General features: G+C 42.4%; 1 protein-coding gene across 1 annotated transcript; it reads left to right on the top strand.

Annotated features, from left to right (window-relative positions):
- The first annotated feature begins 129 nt into the window (after positions 1-129).
- tfg (trafficking from ER to golgi regulator) lies at positions 130-20,596 on the top strand. Its single transcript, XM_051958495.1, is given in 11 exon segments — positions 130-276; positions 2,888-3,101; positions 3,262-3,345; positions 6,288-6,434; positions 9,003-9,062; positions 9,065-9,191; positions 10,889-11,036; positions 18,685-18,772; positions 19,442-19,464; positions 19,466-19,793; positions 19,796-20,596. Coding segments are annotated over 10 exon segments (1,239 nt in total). The 5' UTR covers positions 130-276; positions 2,888-2,917; the 3' UTR covers positions 19,846-20,596.

The following is a 20,596-nucleotide window of genomic DNA, read 5'->3' as shown; positions in this document are numbered from 1 at the left end:
CTCATTCAGTTCCAGAAGTACAGCTTAATTATATAGTTTATATAAAGAATAAAATATGCATTGTGGACAAGCTTGTTTAAATGTGATGTTAAGTCATTAGGGAGTCTCTTTGGTCTGCGCCTGCGCGTAGTGAATGCCACGTACTGTTTGACGTTGACAGTCTGGAGGGCACTTCCCGATGCTGGTGCCCGGCTCTGGCTAAGCTAGTTAACACAGTACACTTTCACGGTTTGGGGAAACCTGTGAAATACAGCGTGGTCAAGTCGTCTGATTCAGGTAATAGACGCTCTCAGACTTGCTGTCCAGTTGTATTGTGATTTAGTTTCGCTCACACAGCGGTTTGTGTGACTGATATGCTGCTAGTTAGCATGCTAGGTAATTAGCGCTAGCTAGCTACGCGGAGAGCTAATGCTAGGCTAGCTCGCCCAAACAGGTGTCGAGGCTGATTCGTAGGAAGTTACTGAACAAAGATGCGCTAATTTGCTAATAACTTTTAAAAGGCGAAGGTAGGACATCGCTAAGTTCATATTATGCTCCCTAACTTAGGTCAGAGTGCCATTTTAAGGTAGCTATCCCAAGTTGTACATGAATACGCTTTTAGCAGACGTTTCACTTTATAATAAAATCAAAGCAGGCTATCTTACGGCACTTCTTTCAGCTGGAGATTAAATATATCACTGATTTTTACGTAGCATGCGCTGTCTATAATGTCATCATTGACATAGCAATGGTGAAACGGCCTTACAAACGTTAGCAGTCAAAGTGAATTGCTGTTAATGGGCCACTGACAGATGACTGGGCGTCTTTTACAATCAACGCCAGCTAAGCCAAACCCTTTAGTGGCGTTTTAAACGTCTCATTCTGATGCCCCGGAGATTAATTTGGTGGAGCCAATCTCGGTGGAAATCGGTGTGTTTGTCGTCCCTATTCAGCATCACTGTATGCTAAACTTTAGCCACCACAGAATCCCTAGCATCCAGCCAATTATTCATCTGGCTAGGACGGTCAAAGCCGTAGCATTTCTGGAATTAAATTCACAGTCAGTAGTGTAACGTCCAGCTTACAACATCAGCAGGTAGCGTCATAGTTAATCCAGCTGGGGAGTCCACACGAACACTGACAGACACGAGAACAGATCACACACTGACATGTTAAAATGGATGTAATGTTGCAGTGTTAATATAATAATAGCTTTATTTATATAGCACCCTCAGAAACAGCGTCTGCAATGAGCTTTGTCAGTCAAAACATGCAAACAGAGACAAAGAAGCAAGACAGGAGACAAGTCAGAATAGTCAATTAAAATAAACAGTAAAAATTATAATAAATTAAATAAACAGTTAGCTAGACTAGCACGCAGCTCAAACAAGGGAACTTAAAAATTAGAGAATGAGATTGAGTGTTAAAATTAAGAGTAAAATAAATTGAGAAATAAAGAATTAGAGAGAGACGACATCACACCAAAGAACCAGATAGCTAAAAGGAAAATAAAATAGGACATAGTACAGAATAAAGCACTGAAACTAATTAAAGCTAAAAGTAAACCTCACATAACAGCAAATCTGTAAAAATGCGTTTTAAGAAGTGATTTAAAGGAAGTTATTGACTCTGCAGGCCTTATCTCCTCAGGCAGGTCGATCCAAAGTTGACCTTAATGCAGGTCTCGGATTGTCAGCAAAATCTGCAAATGATAATATTCTGATGGATACTTACAATATGTGTATTAAAAATACCCCCTATATTGAGCTTTGTTTTATCAAAATGGTTGGTTCGTTTAGGTCAAAGTCTATAAAGAGGGCTGTAATAGCACGCTGCGCTCTACGCCACTTCACACAGTGATTTTGACCCTTAGACTCTGCACTTAAATCAGACTCTCTGATATTGTGGCTGAACAGACTGTCGGATCGAATCTTTCTTGTTGTTGTCAAGATTTCTTTAATCTAAACAGCAAAGCTCAGTTAGGACAAAGAGGAGCAGCTATTTTTTGGTATAATCTCATTGTCCTTGTTAATCTAACATTTTAATCATACATACCAACTCTCACAGCAGCCACCTCCCCTGAGCTGTTAACCTACTTTACATGCAGAGTCCTCATTTAACTATAATGATAAAACATTTTGATGTTTCTGTATTACTCATGTATTATTTTATATTTCATTCTTGAGCATAAATGTAGTTGTAAATAATTTAGCATCAAGCACAGTGAGTGACTGTCTTTATTTTCAGTCTAGTGGTGCAGCATGTTGATCATTTTATTATATGTATGATTTTTTTTTAAAAAACAGTTGGCTAAGTTTTGTCATCTGCCTTGCATTTATGTTGTCTTGTATAACAGGCCAAAGTGCTTCCACACATCAGACTTGACAAAGCCTCCAAGCCTTGCCCTTGTGTTTTAAAAGAGGAGAATAGGTTTAGTTGAATTTAGAGGAGCTGGAGTAATACACTAGCAAACAATGGGCTCTGGTGGTGCCCAAAATTCAGTTCAAAGGTAAAAATTGTGTCATGTTACTATTTTTGTCTCGCTGCTGCTCATTCAGTGTCCTCTACAAATTCTTATTCACTCCCTAGAGTGACTTATGGCTTATGTTGTGAATTGGTGCTACACAATTAAAATGGAACTTAACACAAATAACAGTTTTCAAAACATATCATTAGCCTAAACATTTAGAACAAATTTCAGTTATTTATGACCTCTTAATTGTGTCTTTAGTCGTGCATCATTTCGTACAATCCTGTTTAGAAAGGTGTCCTGTTACTCTGCATTTTAGGGTTACTTACAGACTAAATTTGAAATGGGCAGTCTAGAAAGAGAGGAGGAAAACTGTGACAGCAGGCGTGTTGTTTACTTGGCTGCTTTTCTAACCCCCTCTCCTCTGCATGCGTTAAGTGGTGGGAGCAGAAGAGGTCGGACGGCACCATGAACGGCCAGCTGGACCTGAGCGGGAAGCTGATCATCAAAGCCCAGTTGGGCGACGACATCAGACGCATCCCGATCCATAATGAAGACATCACCTACGATGAGCTGGTGCTGATGATGCAGCGTGTCTTCAGGGGCAAGCTGCAGAGTAACGACGAGGTTACCATCAAATACAAGGATGAAGGTCAGTCAGGACAGTGACTCAGCTTCCCTCCGTGCAAATTGCTCTCAGCTAACGAGAAGTTTCCTCTGTACTTTATGGATATGATCTCAACGTATGTTTTCTTGGAAGTTATAGTTTGCTGTACAGTTAAGCTTCTGGTGTTGCCTTTCTCTGTTTACAGATGATGACCTCATTACCATCTTCGACAGCTCTGACCTCTCCTTTGCCATCCAGTGCAGTAGAATACTCAAACTGACTTTGTTTGGTGAGACTTTAAAGCCTTTTCCTCTCTGTTGCCCTTCCAAAAGCGTGCACAGCGGCACCAGCGCTTAGTTACAGCAGGCAGTCACTGGAGGGCAGTCCAGCTCATGTTTCCCTCAACAAATCTCAGCTCCTCGCTGTCCAAAGAAAAACTGTCTGCACTTTCTTTGCACTCATTTAAGGTGGAATCCCTGTGCGTCTCCTAGCACCGCTTCCCCAAACAAACATTGTGACAGATAGTGGACGGACATCTTCACAAAATCACGTTGTGCTGATCATACTGGTTCTGAATCTTAATTTTAAATATATGCCACTCCAGTTAAGTCAACAGTTACTCACCAGCTGCATGACTTCAGGTTTGGTTCACAGGAGGAGTAATTACATGAGCCAAGCAGCCAGTAGGCCTCACCCTAACATGTCAGTTGGAGCTTGTTTCTGTCAGTGCGTTGTGTTGCAAGTTCAGGACAAATTATTTGTAGTGCATTACTTGTACTACACAGTGTTAGAATTTTTTCTTATAACTTTGTTTTCACAGACAATTAAACATTTTCCATTCTAAAAAACACAGGTTTTTAGTAGCGATGTCTGATATTGTCATAAAAATGTAATATCGGTCAATATCGTTATTGGTTTTTTTGCCTGTCGTGATAACCCGTAAATTGGTGCCTGGATTTCACCGCCATTTACGGGAGAGTGTGAACTGTTGTTTCAGACAATTAAGAAAAGGAAAAAACAATGGCATAAGTGTTGCATTTTTTCTATAACTTAAGTTAAAGTAGTTTTGAAACATTTGAAAGCTTTGTTGCATTTGAGAATGCATCCAGTGGAGCATCACAATAAAATGATGTGTTAATTCCACCACAGGAGATACGTGATGTTACCTAAAATTAGCAAAATATCCCACACATATCGATATCAGTTGGTGTCAGAGTTCAAAATTGAGAGTTGGACAATATCGGTTATTGGCAAAAAAAAGGCCAACATCGAGCATCCCTAGTTATTAATAAATTGGTGTGTTTATTTAAAAAAAACATACTTTATGTAAGAACAATATTTTGACTTACCAGAAAATGTGGACAAACAGGAAGAGCAGGCAGATGCAGTATTAATGTTTAGGCATATTGCACATCAGTAATTGAGTTCTATTGATCAGATGTGCTGCCCGGGTTTTTGTTTTTCATTCAGTCTCAGCAAAATGTAAGGCTGCATGCACCGTACAGTCAGAATCTGTTTAAATACAAGTTTTCACCGGCAGAGCATTTCACATTCCATCTGTTTGTTATTTTATTACTTGTAATTCATTTAAAGCCAGGGTGATGTTCTGTACTTTGCCGTTGTTATTATTAAAATAAATAGTCCCAGAGATTTGCCAGTACAGGAATATGCATATAAATAGAAATCAGACTTGTTGAGTTCTTGGAATAATTCTGTTAGCTGTGAAAAGCTTTCAAACTGTCCCGTTAAGTTAAAAATACAGTAACACACGCACTCGGTCTACTTTTGAATCTGTAATAACAACATGATGTTCCCTCTGCTCTCAGTTACTCTGTCGTCCTGCCGCTGCTATTATTAGCCAGAGAGCTGCAAGTTATTTATTTTTTCTTTCTTTCTACAAAAAGAAATGTATTTTACTTCCTACAAATCAAAACTGAGTGCTGGCTCATCATCACATGTCAGGGTCTCACGTGGAAATTACGCTCTCCAACATGTGTGAAGACTTAAAGGCGGAGAGAGTGGCTGGAATGTGACGGCGGCCTGTGTCTCAGCGCTGCGCCTCATGACCCCGTGCATCTCTGTTCAGCATTATCCACTCAGACAGAGAAACTTGTGTGAGAAAGGAATGTAGCACCATCTCCGGTCTCGCGTTCATTCTTTCGCAGTGGAAATTTCACTCCTCGGTCAATTTGCAGCGGGAAGAAAAGAGTTGGAAGTAGTTCTAGGTGCCCGTGCGGTGCGGGTCACGGAGGGTTGAAGGTTGTGTTTCGCGCACGGTGACGGGTTTCTGTTTGATGTCGAGCGTTCAGTGCGACAAACCGGTGGCCTTTCTCCTAGTGGAACTGTTGTTGGTTAACTGCTTAGCTGGCAGGGTGTGGTGGTGGTGATGATGAAGCTCAAAGTCTCTGTTGATCTGGCTGTTGCTGCTGTGAATGGCTCTGTGGAATCAGCCGTGTGATAGACGATCGCTGTAATCCCAGGTATTTACAGTGTGAAGCCAACAGCACACAGACAGATCATCATTCATAACATGCGCCTATTTACTGTAGAGCTGCCCACTTTTCCAAAGCTCTGACATCCACTGTGTTTATTTTACATTATGCTGATGTTACATTAGTAAATCAGTGTCGTACCGAGCTGTAGTTTCTGCCGGTCATTATTTACTAACGACATATTTCCAGCCTAATGTGTTTGGATGTTCGTGGTTGTATAGAAGCCCCAATATTTCAGTCCTTATAAACACATTTTTAATCAGTCTGTAGGCATTCAAGTGTTTGTGGGAGTGTGAGCCCACACTTCTTGGTTTTTCCTGCCACATTTGGTTTGTTTTACCGTCTGCTGGAGCTGTTGACACTTTTCCTGCGCAGTTTAAACAAGATATTCCAGAATCCACGGCTGGGACTCGCAACTAGACCATAACCTGTGTCAACGAGCAGTTCAAGCTGAAGACGGCAAATGGCAAACGATCGTAATTAATGAGATACAGAAGTCAGCAGTAAGCGCTAAAATGTCCCTTTAATAAAGGTATGGGCTGCTGGGGGATTGTTGCACGTTGTAAAAAGAGCACAAGAGTGTAGTTCTGTCCGTCTTCTTGAAATGAACACAGAACTGGAGTAGTCTGTGCAGAGATGGGGAAGTGTTTGACTTTACTGGACCCATTTCCCAAATAAACATGAAGAATTTGTGTGATTTGCTCACTTGGGTTCCTTCTCCTCGTTTTATTATCCGCAGTGAACGGTCAGCCGAGGCCTTTGGAATCCAGTCAGGTGAAATATCTGCGCAGGGAGCTCATTGAGCTCAGGAATAAAGTCAACAACCTCCTTGATAGCCTGGAGCCCCCCACAGAGCCGGGTCTGGCTGCTACAGCACCGGAGAGTGGTAAGCATGAATCACACCAGCAGATATTAGCTTACTGGAGATGTATTAGTGCACAAAGGCTGTTCTCAGATAGGAAACACGAAGCTGTCACTGTGGTGTACGCTGTTTCCAATGACGGGTTGGTTTGCATCCAAAATTTGCATCTTTTTATGTCAGGATTGTTCATGTGTTTACAGTGAAACATGTAAAGCAGTCAAATAGTGACTTCAATATTCAATTCACTGTAGAATAGAATAGTTTTATTGTCATCATTTATGAGGGCATTATGAGAATCTAAAATAGCTTCCTCTAAGCAATAAGAAATAAAATAACCTTAAATTATAAAATCAAATGTACATATAAACCAAGACAGTATAAAAAAATGACGTGCAAACGAGGTCAAATATATACAATATGGGAGGTAAATTAATTGAAATAAACGATAGAACAGAATAGGAAATTGTATGTTATTCATATAGTGCCAGATCATATCACGTGTCATTTCAGGCTGCTCTACAGAGTAAGGTCAAGATATAGCAGCTCTATAGAGATCTCAAAAATCCACAATCGGCATGTATTGTTTATTATTCATTTACCTTTATTTAACCAGAAAGTCCCACTGAGATTAGAGATCTCCTTTAAAAGAGAGATCTGACCAAGGTAGCAGCCCAAACAAAATTTAAACGTTTCATAAAATAGATGCATGATGCACAAAATATACAATAAAACAGATTAACTGCTGTTCAAGGACAGCGACATTCCTCCTTCACTGCATTCTTCATGATATTCTTAAACTCATTAATGGATATGAATGTTTCTAGTTTTAAGAGGGTTTAAAGATTTTTGGTGCATGATGGGAGAACGCTAGCCTAGCCGCGCTAGACAACCCACGGCAACGAATTTAATTCTCTGCCAGGGTGGGTCTAGTTACCCTCCATAAGGCTCGAGGCTGGATTCTCCAAAAACTGGCCGGACCAATCACCATGAAGTGTAGAGTCAGAAGGCGGGCGTAACTAAGTGACGACAGAGGCGTGACGATTCTGACAGAAACAACCGGAAACAACTAGCCTAGCCGCGCTAGACAACCCACGGCAACGAATTTAAGTCTCTGCCAGGGTCGACAACAGTCGTTGAGCTCCATTAGCACCGACTCTGAATAATCTTTCTGTTAACATGTCTGTAATATACTTGAGCTTCACCCATTGACTGTATAAATAAGGCTTCACCGAACTACCGCATCCTCTGATTTCCGGCGCTCGAGGAGCCTATTCGTTGCGCTGATTGGTGTATACCTACCCAACTGCTGCAGAGTGATTGATAGACAACCTTTTAGCCCGCCTCCCTCCCTGTCGAGCGTGCCTAGACCCTTGTGCCTTCAGAAACATGGGTCTAGCTGGCTAGGCTAGGGAGACGCTGTTCTGTCAAAGTCTGTCAGTCTGGGGAACATTCAAAAGCAGCCACTTGGAGGTGCAGATGGTAGCTACTAGAACTGAAAGTGAGAAGTGCTGAGGTATTCTGGGCCCAGATAGAACTTTATAGATGAACATAGACCAGTTTAGTTGTCTGTGAATGCTAGTAAGCTGGTTACAGTCTTTCCCATCTAGTATTTAAATAGTTTCATGTAAATATTCTGTATTTCTGCCTTTTCTTGTAAAAAAAACAAAACAACTCAATGTATTTGGGTACAAATTTTAAATTTGGAAAGTAGTTTTCAACACCCAGCGAAGAGAGACTCGTGTGTTGACAGTGATTCTTTAATTGATATCTCCTGCTCTGCTGTTGTTGTTTTCTGTTTCTTTCAGATCTCAAACCACCACGTATGTTCAGTCTCTTAATCTCACTGATGTGGATGATGTGACCTCCTTAACTAATCACAGTGTTCCACAGTTTTATTGCCAGGATTGAAGAGCTGCATCCCACAAAGACTGGCACCAGACTGAGACAGTTTACAAGAGTCAGCGACTGGTGGAATCATTTAATACATTCTTTAAAAGAGTATTTGTCAGCAGTTCTACGCTAAATAGTTACATACTGCATACATACTGGTTCAGTCCAGTATGATTGCGGTCATTCTCCCCCCACATGTTTGCACATGTCAAGCAGAAGCAGGCCCTTTCATTATAACCATCGCTGAGACCGAAGCATTTATACAAGGAACATGTGAAGTCATATTTTAGGATGGTCATTTTGTGCCAGTTTCACTTTCAGCTTTAGGCAACTTTTCATTTCTTAAAACCTCCTCAACATTACATTCTCCTGTGATTTTCCTGAAAGCAAGCAGACGATCTTGAGTTTGCAATCTAGCACCATGCTGAGACAACAGGTGGATTTGATTTCTGAGTCAAAGCTAGACAGTAATCAGAGTCTTTTATGAGGATTTGGCAGCGTTCATTTTTAAACAGTGAAACTTTGCGAGGAACGTTCAAACCGTCGTCCCCGTATATGACAGGTTTGTGGTCACGGTGTGGTAACAGGCCTGTTTATGGTCAGCCCAGAATGCTGCATGTGTGCGTTGTATCGTCGCCACATGTTCTCCTTACCTCTGCTCATGCTGTGACACTTTTTTTTTGGTCTCGCTGTGTTTTGTAGAATCGGTGGATGGACGCGAAGGTAAAGTTGTGGCGGCAGACCCCACAGTGAAGCAGGCCCCTCAGTCAGTGCAGCCAGCATGTCAGCCTTCGACCCGTTAAAAACCAGGACGAGGTCAACAGAATGTCATCTCGCTTTCGGCCTGAGCGAAGACCAGGCCCCAGGTATTAAAGCAACGCAAGAGATGGAGTACAGCGGGGCTTACGTTCCAGACCCACAGAATGCATTTATTTAATTTTTATATATTATTTTAGGCTTTATAAACCTGAGGAGGTTTCAGAATTTCAGAATCATTTCACAGTGACCTATAGTCCTCAGAAATGTGAAAATATTTACTTTATATTTATAATTGCATGTTACAGAGAATGACAAAGTTGCAAATTTATCCATCACGAACTTCTAAACTGCTACATTTGGCCACCCATTACACAAAAACTAATCATCATATCCATCAGAGATTTTATGTGGTATAATTGGCCTATCTAAGGATTGGATCTGTATAAAATGAAAGTGCTATGGTATGTAATGCATGAAATATGAACAGCTAAAAAATCAGAAATATCTGTCCAACCTTCGGATTCAAAGGTCAATATCAGCATGTGGGATAGGTGGTATCAAAAATAAGACATCATGTGAAATTACAGGAATTGCCCTAAATTTTGACACCAAGCACAACTTGCTTCTATAAACCCTTCTATGTTTAATGTTGGCCTTTGAATCCGAAGGTCGGACAGATATTTTTAATTTTAGCTGTTCATATTTCATGCATTACATACCATAGCACTTTCATTTTATACAGATCCAATCCTTAGATAGCCAATTATACCACATAAAATTGCTAATGGATATTTCAGTCTCTATCTTTCGTTGTTCAGAAGTTATAGAAGTCTGAAAATGGTCGAAAATGTCCAGTCTTAATTTTGGCTGCAATAATAGGGTACCCTAGCCTAGCCGCGCTAGACAACCCACGGCAACGAATTTAATTCTCTGCCAGGGTGGGTCTAGTTACCCTCCATAAGGCTCGAGGCTGGATTCTCCTAAAACTGGCCGGACCAATCACCATGAAGTGTAGAGTCAGAAGGCGGCGTAACTAAGTGACGACAGAGGCGCGACGATTCTGACAGAAACAACCGGAAACAATAAACAGTTATCTTTAGACTCGGCTTTGGCCACAGCCCTTAAAGATTTGAAGCTAAAATTCAACTTGAAAGATAAACAAAGGAACGGCACTGAAGTGTTTCATTGAGAAGACGTATTTGGACTATGCCGGCGGGATATGGCAAATCCTTAATATACCAGTTGGCTCCGCTGGTTGAGAAGCTAATGGACTTAGCCACATCCACCGGCGCTCTAGGAACTCCGTCAGCCTATTCGTTGCGTTGATTGGTTGTATACCTACCCAATTGCTGCAGAGGGATTTGAAAGACAACCTTTTAGCCCGCCTCCCTCCCTGTCGAGCGGCCCTAGACCCTTGTGCCTTCAGAAACATGGTCTAGCGCGGCTAGGCTAAGGGTACCCCCTACCTACTTCAAATGGCCATAACTTTGAAACTAATGACAATAAAGCATTCAAATTTTGGATTTTACCATCATATTTATGTACTAAATGTATGTAAAAACTTAGAAAAATCTGAAAGGGTCAGGTGGGGACCACTGGTTGAAATGATATGGAATGACCCGAATCCATAAAAGCAGATATCCTTTCTCCAGTGTTGTTCTTCATCGCAGCTCGCCACAATAATGAATATTGAAAAATACTGATGTACCGCAATATGGTGATAAAGCTGCGATGCAGCCACAATACGGCCAGGGGAACACTGCATGTGTTTTGTTTCGTTGTATAGAACATTCATACTGACCTCCTGAACGTCTGTTTCTGTCTGGCAGCTCCCCCAGCGTGGCACCAGAGGAGCGTTCAGGAACCCCTGACAGCATCGCTTCCTCCTCATCTGCAGCGCCTCAGCCAGGAGTGCCCCCCCAGCCACAGGGCTCCTACGCTGCAGTACAGCAGGGACCCCCAGCCGGCATGGAAGGTGAGACCCATGCACACACATCTGCAGTACTATAAACAGGGTCTGTCTAGGAAGGTAAGCACACTGGCATATGTCTTAATAAACACAGGAGTCAGAGATCCTGCACTGTAGTGGTGGAGCAATTACATGTTTTACAGCTCTGCTTTTAAATGGGAAGTTTTTCCGTCGTTGCCACCAAAGCGGCTTTGCTAAAATGTCACCGTCTGTTGAGTCAGCAAGATGAGATGTCACAAAGCGCCTCACAATAACAGATAAAACACTGATTTTACATATCTACCAATCTTAGTGTCTCATCAGTAATAATTTAGTGTTAAAGTGTTCAAAGTCATTCACTTTAATGATCATTTTGGAGGATGTAGTTTGTGGTGCTGTGTCTCTTCAATATTCCTACACGCAGAGAACATGTTTCTGTTATTTTTGCCGCCTTCTTCTGTCTCCGTCGCTATAGTTCTGCTCCTGAAGCATTCATATGTGCTGTATGTGTGTAATTAAGCAAGAAGATTGCACCAAAACTCCCACTCTGCTACCATCGTGTCTTGTTGATTTAATTCCATTATTTGCTTTTTATCGCTCAGTGGGTTTTTCTTCCTCCTTTCATCCTGCCAGCGATCTGTAATAAATTAGATCAGGCTGATGTTAATGGAGTAGAAGAAATACTGTTTGGATGTGAAGAGAATAAATGAAACGAAAACTAATTATCTTCAAATTGAATTGCATGTAAATGTGCCGTGTCTTTACTCTGATTTACATTGACATATGTTCCCGTCTCCAAATTCACAGCTTGCAGTGTGAGCTTGTTTCGTTTTTGGCAATGGGATGCATTCTGCTGTGGACTCAGCGGGCTTCTTTGAAAGAGAAACGATCCCTGAGTTGCACCGTGGTGTATTCTTAAACACAGTGTAAACAGACCGTCCACGGAATCAGTATTTATCTCACTCAGCAGAAGCTTTGGAGCGGCTCTCCCTCGTGAGCGTTCTTCAGCATCCACACGTTTGATCCAAACTAAAGGCCTAGATGAAGATAAATGAACAAAAGGAGAGGCAGTGTGCTGGAAAACAATCCTAGACAAGGTCCAGGCAGGTTCAGCCAGGTTCAGCCTTCGTTTCCCACTTCGCTGTGAGCTCGTTGGATTGTTTTTAACTCGCGGTTTGGCCCAGATTGATGCCACTGGAGCACAGAATCCGCCTCATGTTGCACCCTGTGAGAGCTGGAATTTGCTCGCACCGCTGACTCCTGAGCACACCTGTTGGATGACTATTTCCATTTAACTGGTGGTTTGCGGTTTGGCCTTGTTGTGGCAGACCTATCAACAGAGCTTAGTGAATGTTTAGTTGGTCCAGAGGGAGGTCTTGTTTAGTCACTGGGTTAGAAAACGATACGCCATGTTGCTCAAAAACAACCAGCTAAACAAAGTTTTTTATGTTCTTTGTTCAGGTCTGTTGAACAACTTGTTCTTGCTCGATGTGGTGACGTTAGGGATGCCGTTATGGAGGTCTTTCCACAATTAGTTCAAGCTGTGCGTCGGTACCCAGACAGACAGCCCGGCTTAACAGAGGGCAGGTTTTTGTAGATTTTACTGCTTTGTAATAGTTTCAAGTTGCTGTGTCAACATTATACAGGGGGTCCTCGGTTTACGACGTCACCGACCTACAGTGTTTTGTTGGAACTAGTTGACGGCAGAGCGGATGAATACGCCGTCACGCGGCGCTATAAGACGGCTTTGTTTCCATTCTCTGGTTGTACTCCACCTTGGACTGTGCTACATTCACTAACTTTTTACCTTCATTATGGCTCCCAGCATAAGTCAGACTCTTCTGATGCTGGAAGAAAAGGAAAGCCGTCTCCATGGAAGTGAAATTGGATCAGGAACAGGGCCAAACAGCGACCAACATGGATCAAGTTGTAGAAACAGGTCAACATGTTGTAGCGACCCTCTGTGATGAATGAGTGAGACTTTATCTGGTTCTCTGCTGGTTTATTGAACCTTCACACAGGATGCTGTGGGCCGTAGCCAGCGCCAGAATAAGTAGAAAACCCCATAACTTAGCTCCAGAATAAGTAGAAAAACCCCATAACTTAGCTCCAGAATAAGTAGAAAACCCCATAACTTAGCTCCAGAATAACTAGATAAACCCCATAACTTAGCTCCAGAATAAGTAGAAAAACCCCATAACTTAGCTCCAGAATAAGTAGAAAAACCCCATAACTTAGCTCCAGAATAACTAGAAAAACCCCATAACTTAGCTCCAGAATAACTAGATAAACCCCATAACTTAGCTCCAGAATAAGTAGAAAAACCCCATAACTTAGCTCCAGAATAAGTAGAAAAACCCCATAACTTAGCTCCGTAATAACCTAGATAAACCCCATAACTTAGCTCCAGAATAACTAGAAAAACCCCATAACTTAGCTCCAGAATAACTAGATAAACCCCCATAACTTAGCTCCAGAATAACTAGAAAAACCCCATAAGATAACTAGAACTAACTAGCTCCAGAATAACCTAGAAAATACCCCATAAACTAGCATCCAGAATAACTAGATAAACCCCATACTTAGCTCCAGAATAACTAGAAAAACCCCATAACTTAGGCTCCAAGAATAAGTAGAAAAACCCCTATAACCTTAGCATCCAGGACTAACTAGATAAACCCCATAACTTTAGTCCCAGAATAACTAGATAAACCCCATAACTTAGCTCCAGAATAACTAGAAAAACCCCATAACTTAGCTCAGAATAAGTAGAAAACCCATAACTTCTGTTATCTTCTAGTAAAATGATCCATACGTGCATGAAAGTCGTTGGTATTTCTGCTTTATGAAGAAACTGATGGATACCGTGATGCACAGAACGGCTTTTTTTTTTTTTTTTACATTTTTTGGCCGGTATGTGTCTGTGGGGTACGCATAGCTGCCTGTACACAGAACACGACCTGGACCAGTTTTCAATGGTTTTAAATGTTTGTTTAGTTGACATTAACTGTCAGAAGCTCATTATGGTTTTCTTTTGTGCACAAGCTGGACAGAAGAAAAAAGAAAGCGCTCATTTCCCCACTGAGTAGAGAATCATTATTGGACACCATCCTCTAATCCTCTAGAAGTTTCTTAGATTCACCTCCAACATGGCAGCAAACGGGGCTCCTCATCCGTTCCTTAGAATTTCCTCGTTTCTTTTCTTAATTCCAAGGCTGCAGATGGTTGCACACCAGTACAGAAACTGGATCGTACGCCGTCGACTTTTCTCACTCTTTGCCCGCACGTTGTTCTCATCTCTGGTTGCAGACTGTTAGCATGACAGCAGCAAGGCAAATCAGAACGGCCAGTCTTGGCATGAGGATTTCTAAAAGGTGAGATCGGACGCCAGCAGAGCATGTGTGGCTTTTAAAGGTAGCCTGAGGCACACTTTTAATGCAAGCTTAGGTTACTTGTTACCATAAGAATGCTGCTAACAAGATCCATAAGCAGATGGTAAAGATTTCACCCTGATGCTGATGGACCTGGCAACATTTTTATACACACATATGCGTACGTAACAGCAGCTCAGACAGTGCACGGAGCTCCCTTATCTGATGGGCAGACGTGTGTTCGGTGTGAAATTGTTATTAAAATTAGACCGTCGTTCTCATGACTCTTTCTCCAGACATGTGGAGAGGTCAGCAGGACTGCAGCCAGTTGAAAAGCTACCCGCTAGCTGTCTTCAGCCGTATCTTTGTCCCTGATGGCTGACCTCTTGGCTCGCGCTGGAGGGAAACGAACCCCGGGCTAAAGAGGTCTAGCAGCCACGCAACCTTCCATCGCTCTTACATAACACTTGTGATGGATTGCAGGCGAGGAGAACGGCAGAAGAAGCGGCCAATTTCGCACACGTGCCTTCTCAAACAATAAATACCATGACGTTCATGTTAAGGGAGAGAAGCAGATGGTTGCCACATCACTGCGATGTTTAGAAAAAGACACTGTTCCTGGATGACTATTTAGTCGTCAAGTGTCTCCCAGACCTATGAAAACAGCGTGAGGAGTTTTAGTATTCCAGGAACAGCTTGAACTATACAGTAAATATGTTTCCAGTAATTCCTTGAGGACAGTAATCGTGTTGTGTTGAATTCTGAAGATTTTCAATACCATGCAGCCACATGGACTAGAGAGCCAGTATCGGAAATGTCCGCTCCATCGTCCGCTGTGTGGAAACATTTGACACCAGAAACGCCACAAATTAACCCTCCTATGTAACTGTTAAGATAATTAGAGAATTTACTCAACATTTGTCCAGTTTAAAGGGATTTATTCAGGTCCAGTCGCTGAAATGTTGTTTAAAATGTAGAAATTAGCGTTTTTTTGTGAGCTTCTTTCTAGGTACTTAAATGTTCTAACAAACATTTCATTTTGTGGCGAACACCAAACGTTTTTATCTTCTAACAAACTGTGCCGACAAGATGATTAAATATCTTTCTGGACTTCTGGGGTTTCAAAGATTCTGGAGCAGAACCAGAAGCCTGAGAATCTTTGAAGGTTTCGATGCTTTTAGACCCCAAAGAACTCTGGTAAACGAAATATAAACGCATCCATCGCCATTAATTTTGTACGAAAAGTCAAAAATATGAAGAAAAAAGATGTCGATCATTTGTTTAGAAGGGTTAAATGTTAAGATAATTAGAGGATTTATTCAACATTTGTCCAGTTTTGCAGTGATTTTATTTAGGTTCATGGAGATGAAAAACAGACATTTATCTTTCTAAACTGAGTTAGAGAAGTTTACCCTTTAAAAAATACTGACAGCCAATTTGAAACCCTTATAGCGGCATATTTGTTTCAGGATGGGATTTTTCCTGTTAATGGATTCCTGTTTTTCTGACTTCCTTTTCTGACCTTACTTCAAGTTGCCTTTCAGGACATGCACCTCCTGTCAAAAGTTTTAGGACGCTTTCTCATTCAAATGAATGTGAAAGTGTCTCACAACTTTTGACAGGGGGTGTACATTCATACATATCATACTTGTCTGTAGAGAGGAGTTCATTGCAGCCTCATATAGAATCAACAATAATGATGATTATAATAATAAAGCAAACAGAGCTCTGGTGTCGGAATAGTATCGGTGTCGACAGTTAACCAAATTCACATCCTGGGATCAGATCAGAAGTGAAAAAATGTGACTCAATGCATCCCTAACGTGGACCTTTTTTGGCAGTGCACTGAGGTAAACGCGGCATAATAGAATAATGTGATAAAAGTCTCCTTTAAGCTTTACTGTGTCTAATATCATCCCTTCCTAATGTGCATCAAATCAGAATGAGTTTTAACCAGCAGCCCTCCTCATCATGCCTCCTCTGTTTGTGCCTTGCATGTGTCGTCACCCCAATCATTGTGCCATGCAGGAGATTTAGGGGTAAGATTAGGCCCTGTTGGGGGGGGACTGTGGTGTGCCAAGTTTTGCTGAACACTCAGCCATTAATGGAACATTTCACGAGGAAAATAACAAGATTTCGACATTTTTAACGTATAAAGATGTGCAATGACATCGCTGTCCAGGAAGATATATGCGTGTTTACTCGTCGTATGACTCAAAAAGTGATGAACACGATGTTTTCTTGGAAATTCTTGAATGAAGTCCTATTTTGGGCCTGTACCGGAGAAGATGGTCACCGGTCTCCATCTGTGCACGTAGGCAGTGTGGCCCGGTGGAGTCAGAGTTATTCAGAGCGCTGCAGGAAGTCACTGTCTGCAAGCACAGACATGTCTGCACGGTGCACGTGACATCCGTGTTGTGATGCAGCAACATATGTGTCTGCGTGTCTATAGCGTGTTTACGTCTGCTGCACTGTCGCCCCGAGCCACATCTTACTGTAATGCGCCAAAGAGCGATTTCTGCGGGAGATTAACAAGAAATGGTTACATTAAAGAGCTAGCAGATGTTATCATTCAAAGCGTTACTCTGTCCAGATGCACAGGTGTTTCCATGACGATACCGGCACCCAATTTACACTCAGCCCCTCTCACGTGTGTCTGAGGGAATATTAGACGCGGAGAAAAGCCAAGTGTAAATGCAAACAAGAGGCTTTCAAGATGGAGAAAATGTGTAAATAAACACTTCCATCTCTCTAAGGCTCATAGATAATCTTATTCGTCTCAATAGCTTCTAAATCAGCACATCCTCCGTGGAGGAAGTCAGCTTAAGTTACACTATTACACCAGAATTAGCTGTCGACAAGATGCTCCAGATGTTGTAGCGATTGTCTGATCTTGATCTGTTTAATTCCCGAATTAATCCGAAAGGGTGAGAGAGCCAGGAGGACAAGAAAGCTTTCGTCTAGCCTGTAGTGAATAGTATTTAAGTGTTTTTTATATTTATGGTTATTCTAATGTTATTTAAGAAATTACACTGAATATCCATCAGGCATTTACTCTCTTGTACATTACACAATCTGGAAATATGCATTTTTTTTGCATCTTCTTCTTATATGCAGCACCGTCTATTTATGTACTAAATCTGTACATATGTTTGCATACAGCTGTGATTCATATGTACATTTTGCTCTCCTGTAAGTTATTACATTTTTGTAATCACTGTTTTATAGTGTTCTGAATACAGTGTCGTACGTCCTCCAATAGCACTCTAGGGTTGAAGCTTTCAAAGTATTTCAATGAGTGCCATTTAAAGGGTTAATGCAACAAATAAGCTGTCTTACTAACAGTAAGCTGTGTCCCTGCTTTTATGAGTTACACTTGCCACATACTACAAGGAGCCGTAATGAGGGCAAAAAGTCAGTGAATGTAGCACAATCCAAGGTGGCGTACAACCGGAGAATGGAACAAAAGCCGTTAAGTTCCATGAAATGACGAAACGCTGTAGGTCATTGACGTCGTAAACCGAGGACCCCCTGTATTTACTGTATTGTTGTATTTGCAGATTTCTTACTGTGGCTGGTGTCTGTGTGAAAGCAGAGGACAGGATTGCTGCTTCATTTCATTGTGAACTGTGCAGTGACAGGAAAATCTATTCTGGTTAAGTCGACGTGAAACCTGTCAGACTGAAGGAGGACAGATCTGCATGTAGCCCTGAAAAACCGTGACGCTTTGCAATCAGAAACGTAACGGAAATAGTTTAACTACATCTCTGTACGAGATCCTCAGCAGTGTAAATGAGGACAGACTGAAGCTACGTGTCCACTACATCCAGAAATGTCCCTCATCCCATTCAGTGTGAAATGCACCGTGTTGCATGCTGGTCCGGTTGTGGTGCATTTCGAGCTGTGATCTGGTACGTATAAAGTAGGCTGGACTTCTACTTTATGCAAATTTGATGCAGCGTAAAGAGGTCCGACGCATCACCAACTTTGATTAAACGTCTAAACTAGCCGTCAAGTGAACTTAAACAGGACAGATTCAGCGGCTACACAGATTATTTCTCACCTCAAATGCTTTAAGAAATGCTTCTCGCTGACCTTTTTCATAATAAAAGAGAGTTTGCCACCGACCGTTTTGGTTTGACTTGACATCCAGGAGCAGACAGCTCCTGAGTCGAATGCGTTTGTCCCATCAGCTGCAGCAGCTGTTACATGCAGGAAAAACACTCTCGTGAACACGTAGCATAGTGAATGTTGGATGATGTCTGCTGGTTGTTACTGATCAGGTTTGTCTCTCCCTCTTCAGGTACAGGTGTACCAGCAGTACCAGGCTCCAGGTGGATACCCGCCTCAGCAACCAGGTGCCCCCCCGCAGCAGTACGGTATGCAGTACCCTGGTAAGAATACAGCTGATAGAAAGAAAACTACCGTGCTTTCCGGACTATAAGCTGCTACTTTTTCTCACCTTTGAACCCCGCTGCTTATAAAACGATGCGGCTAATGTATAGATTTTTATGGGCGAGCTCGACCACGTTTTAGCCTCGTCACATCAGAATAAAATAACCAAACATGGTCACAGTGGACCAGTGAACAGTTTGAATTAAATCAAACGCACTCACTAAATTCTTCAGATCAGTCATTTTGCACACACCCTCATCATGGAAAACACACGAACAGATGCAAATGATGCAGCCTTCAAGTTTAAAGGTAATTGATCTTCCTGTCCAAAGAAGAAAATAGAGCTGCTGCAGTAAGCTTAACATCAATGGATCCATGGTGAGACGTTGGAGACGACACCATGAACTGACCAATGTGTTTTACTGCCGTGTTCCAGGCACTGTTTGGAAAATAAAAAGCATTTATTTAATTAAAAGTTCAAAAAGTTTTCCCGTGTAAACATCTCATGTTACAACGTGGACACCTGTAACTTATATATGTACAAAACTTTACTCTTTTTAAATTTAGTGGGTATGGCTAATGTTCAACAGTCTGGAAATGACAGTAGCGAGCTGGATATCTTTGCTTTGTGCAGTGAATTAATGAGCCTCCTGTCCTTCCTCTCCCAGCAGGGTACAGTCCCCAGCTGGAGCCCCTCAGCCCGGCCCCCACAGCCACAGCAGCAGCAGCAGTTCCAGAACTACGCTCCTCCCTCCTCCCAGGCTCCGGCCCCTGGTCAGGCCCCGGCTCCGGGCTTCCAGGGTGGGCAGCAGCAGCCCCATCCGTCTCAGGGAGCCCAGCAGTATCCACCAGGAGCCTTCCCCGCCCAAAACTATACCTCCCAGGCCTCCCAGCCAGCTAACTACAGCATGCCGCCCAGCTCCCAGCCCGGCTCGGGGTACCAGCCCCGCCCAGGATACACCCCGCCTCCGGGCAGCACTGTCACCCCTCCACCCGGAGCTGCTAACCCGTACGCCCGCAACCGCCCCCTTACGGCCAGGGCTACACTCAGCCGGGCCCCGGATACCGGTAAAAGAGGACGCTTCCGATCCTCACTCACCCCTGAACCCCCCCATCCTAGATGTGGCTCCAGCTGTTGGAGTGGGTGCAGGTTTACTGCCCTGCAACCTCCCTCGTACAAATATCAAATCCAAATATGAAACAAGCAACCCCCCCTCAGTCTGATGGTTAGTGTTTGTACACCGTCTCTCCTACGTCCCACTCTGTTCTGACCCCATGTTGTTTTTCTTTCTCCCGTCTCCTCCACTGTCTGCTCGGCCCTCTCGTATCCGTCGTCGTTAAAAGAACCGGTCTGTATGCACACACCTGGGAGACCAAAACAGGCTGTTTATCGTCTCTTTCAATGGTAACGCTTCATTTTGCGAGAGATCAGCGACCATTCTGCATTTGCGACAAAAAATGCATCCATCAGACACTATCTCAATGAAAAAGTTAAACCTTTGTTGTCTTTTTTTTTTGTGTTTTTTTTTCTGTATTTGATCAACTTCACCACCATGTCGGTATTAATGATATGTCGATGAAACTGCCCCATGTTGGAACACTAGCTAAGTGATGGCTAACGGGAGGTGCACATCCCTGCGTCATGAAGTCTTCTGTTTAGCTTCTTATATCACCTCCAGTAAAGCTTGCTATTCCTTTCTCTCTTTATCTTATCACTGGTTTTTACTAATATATCAAATTGAATTCCACCCTCAAGTGAGATTAGCTGTTTATGTATAAACTGTAACATTTTTTTCTTGAACCTAATAAATGATTGAGACCCA

Source organism: Acanthochromis polyacanthus, chromosome 14, assembly GCF_021347895.1.
Source record: "Acanthochromis polyacanthus isolate Apoly-LR-REF ecotype Palm Island chromosome 14, KAUST_Apoly_ChrSc, whole genome shotgun sequence".
In the NCBI taxonomy this organism is placed as follows: domain Eukaryota; kingdom Metazoa; phylum Chordata; class Actinopteri; family Pomacentridae; genus Acanthochromis; species Acanthochromis polyacanthus.
Note: the sequence above shows the minus strand (reverse complement) of the source record. Positions and strands in the feature narration are given on the sequence as shown.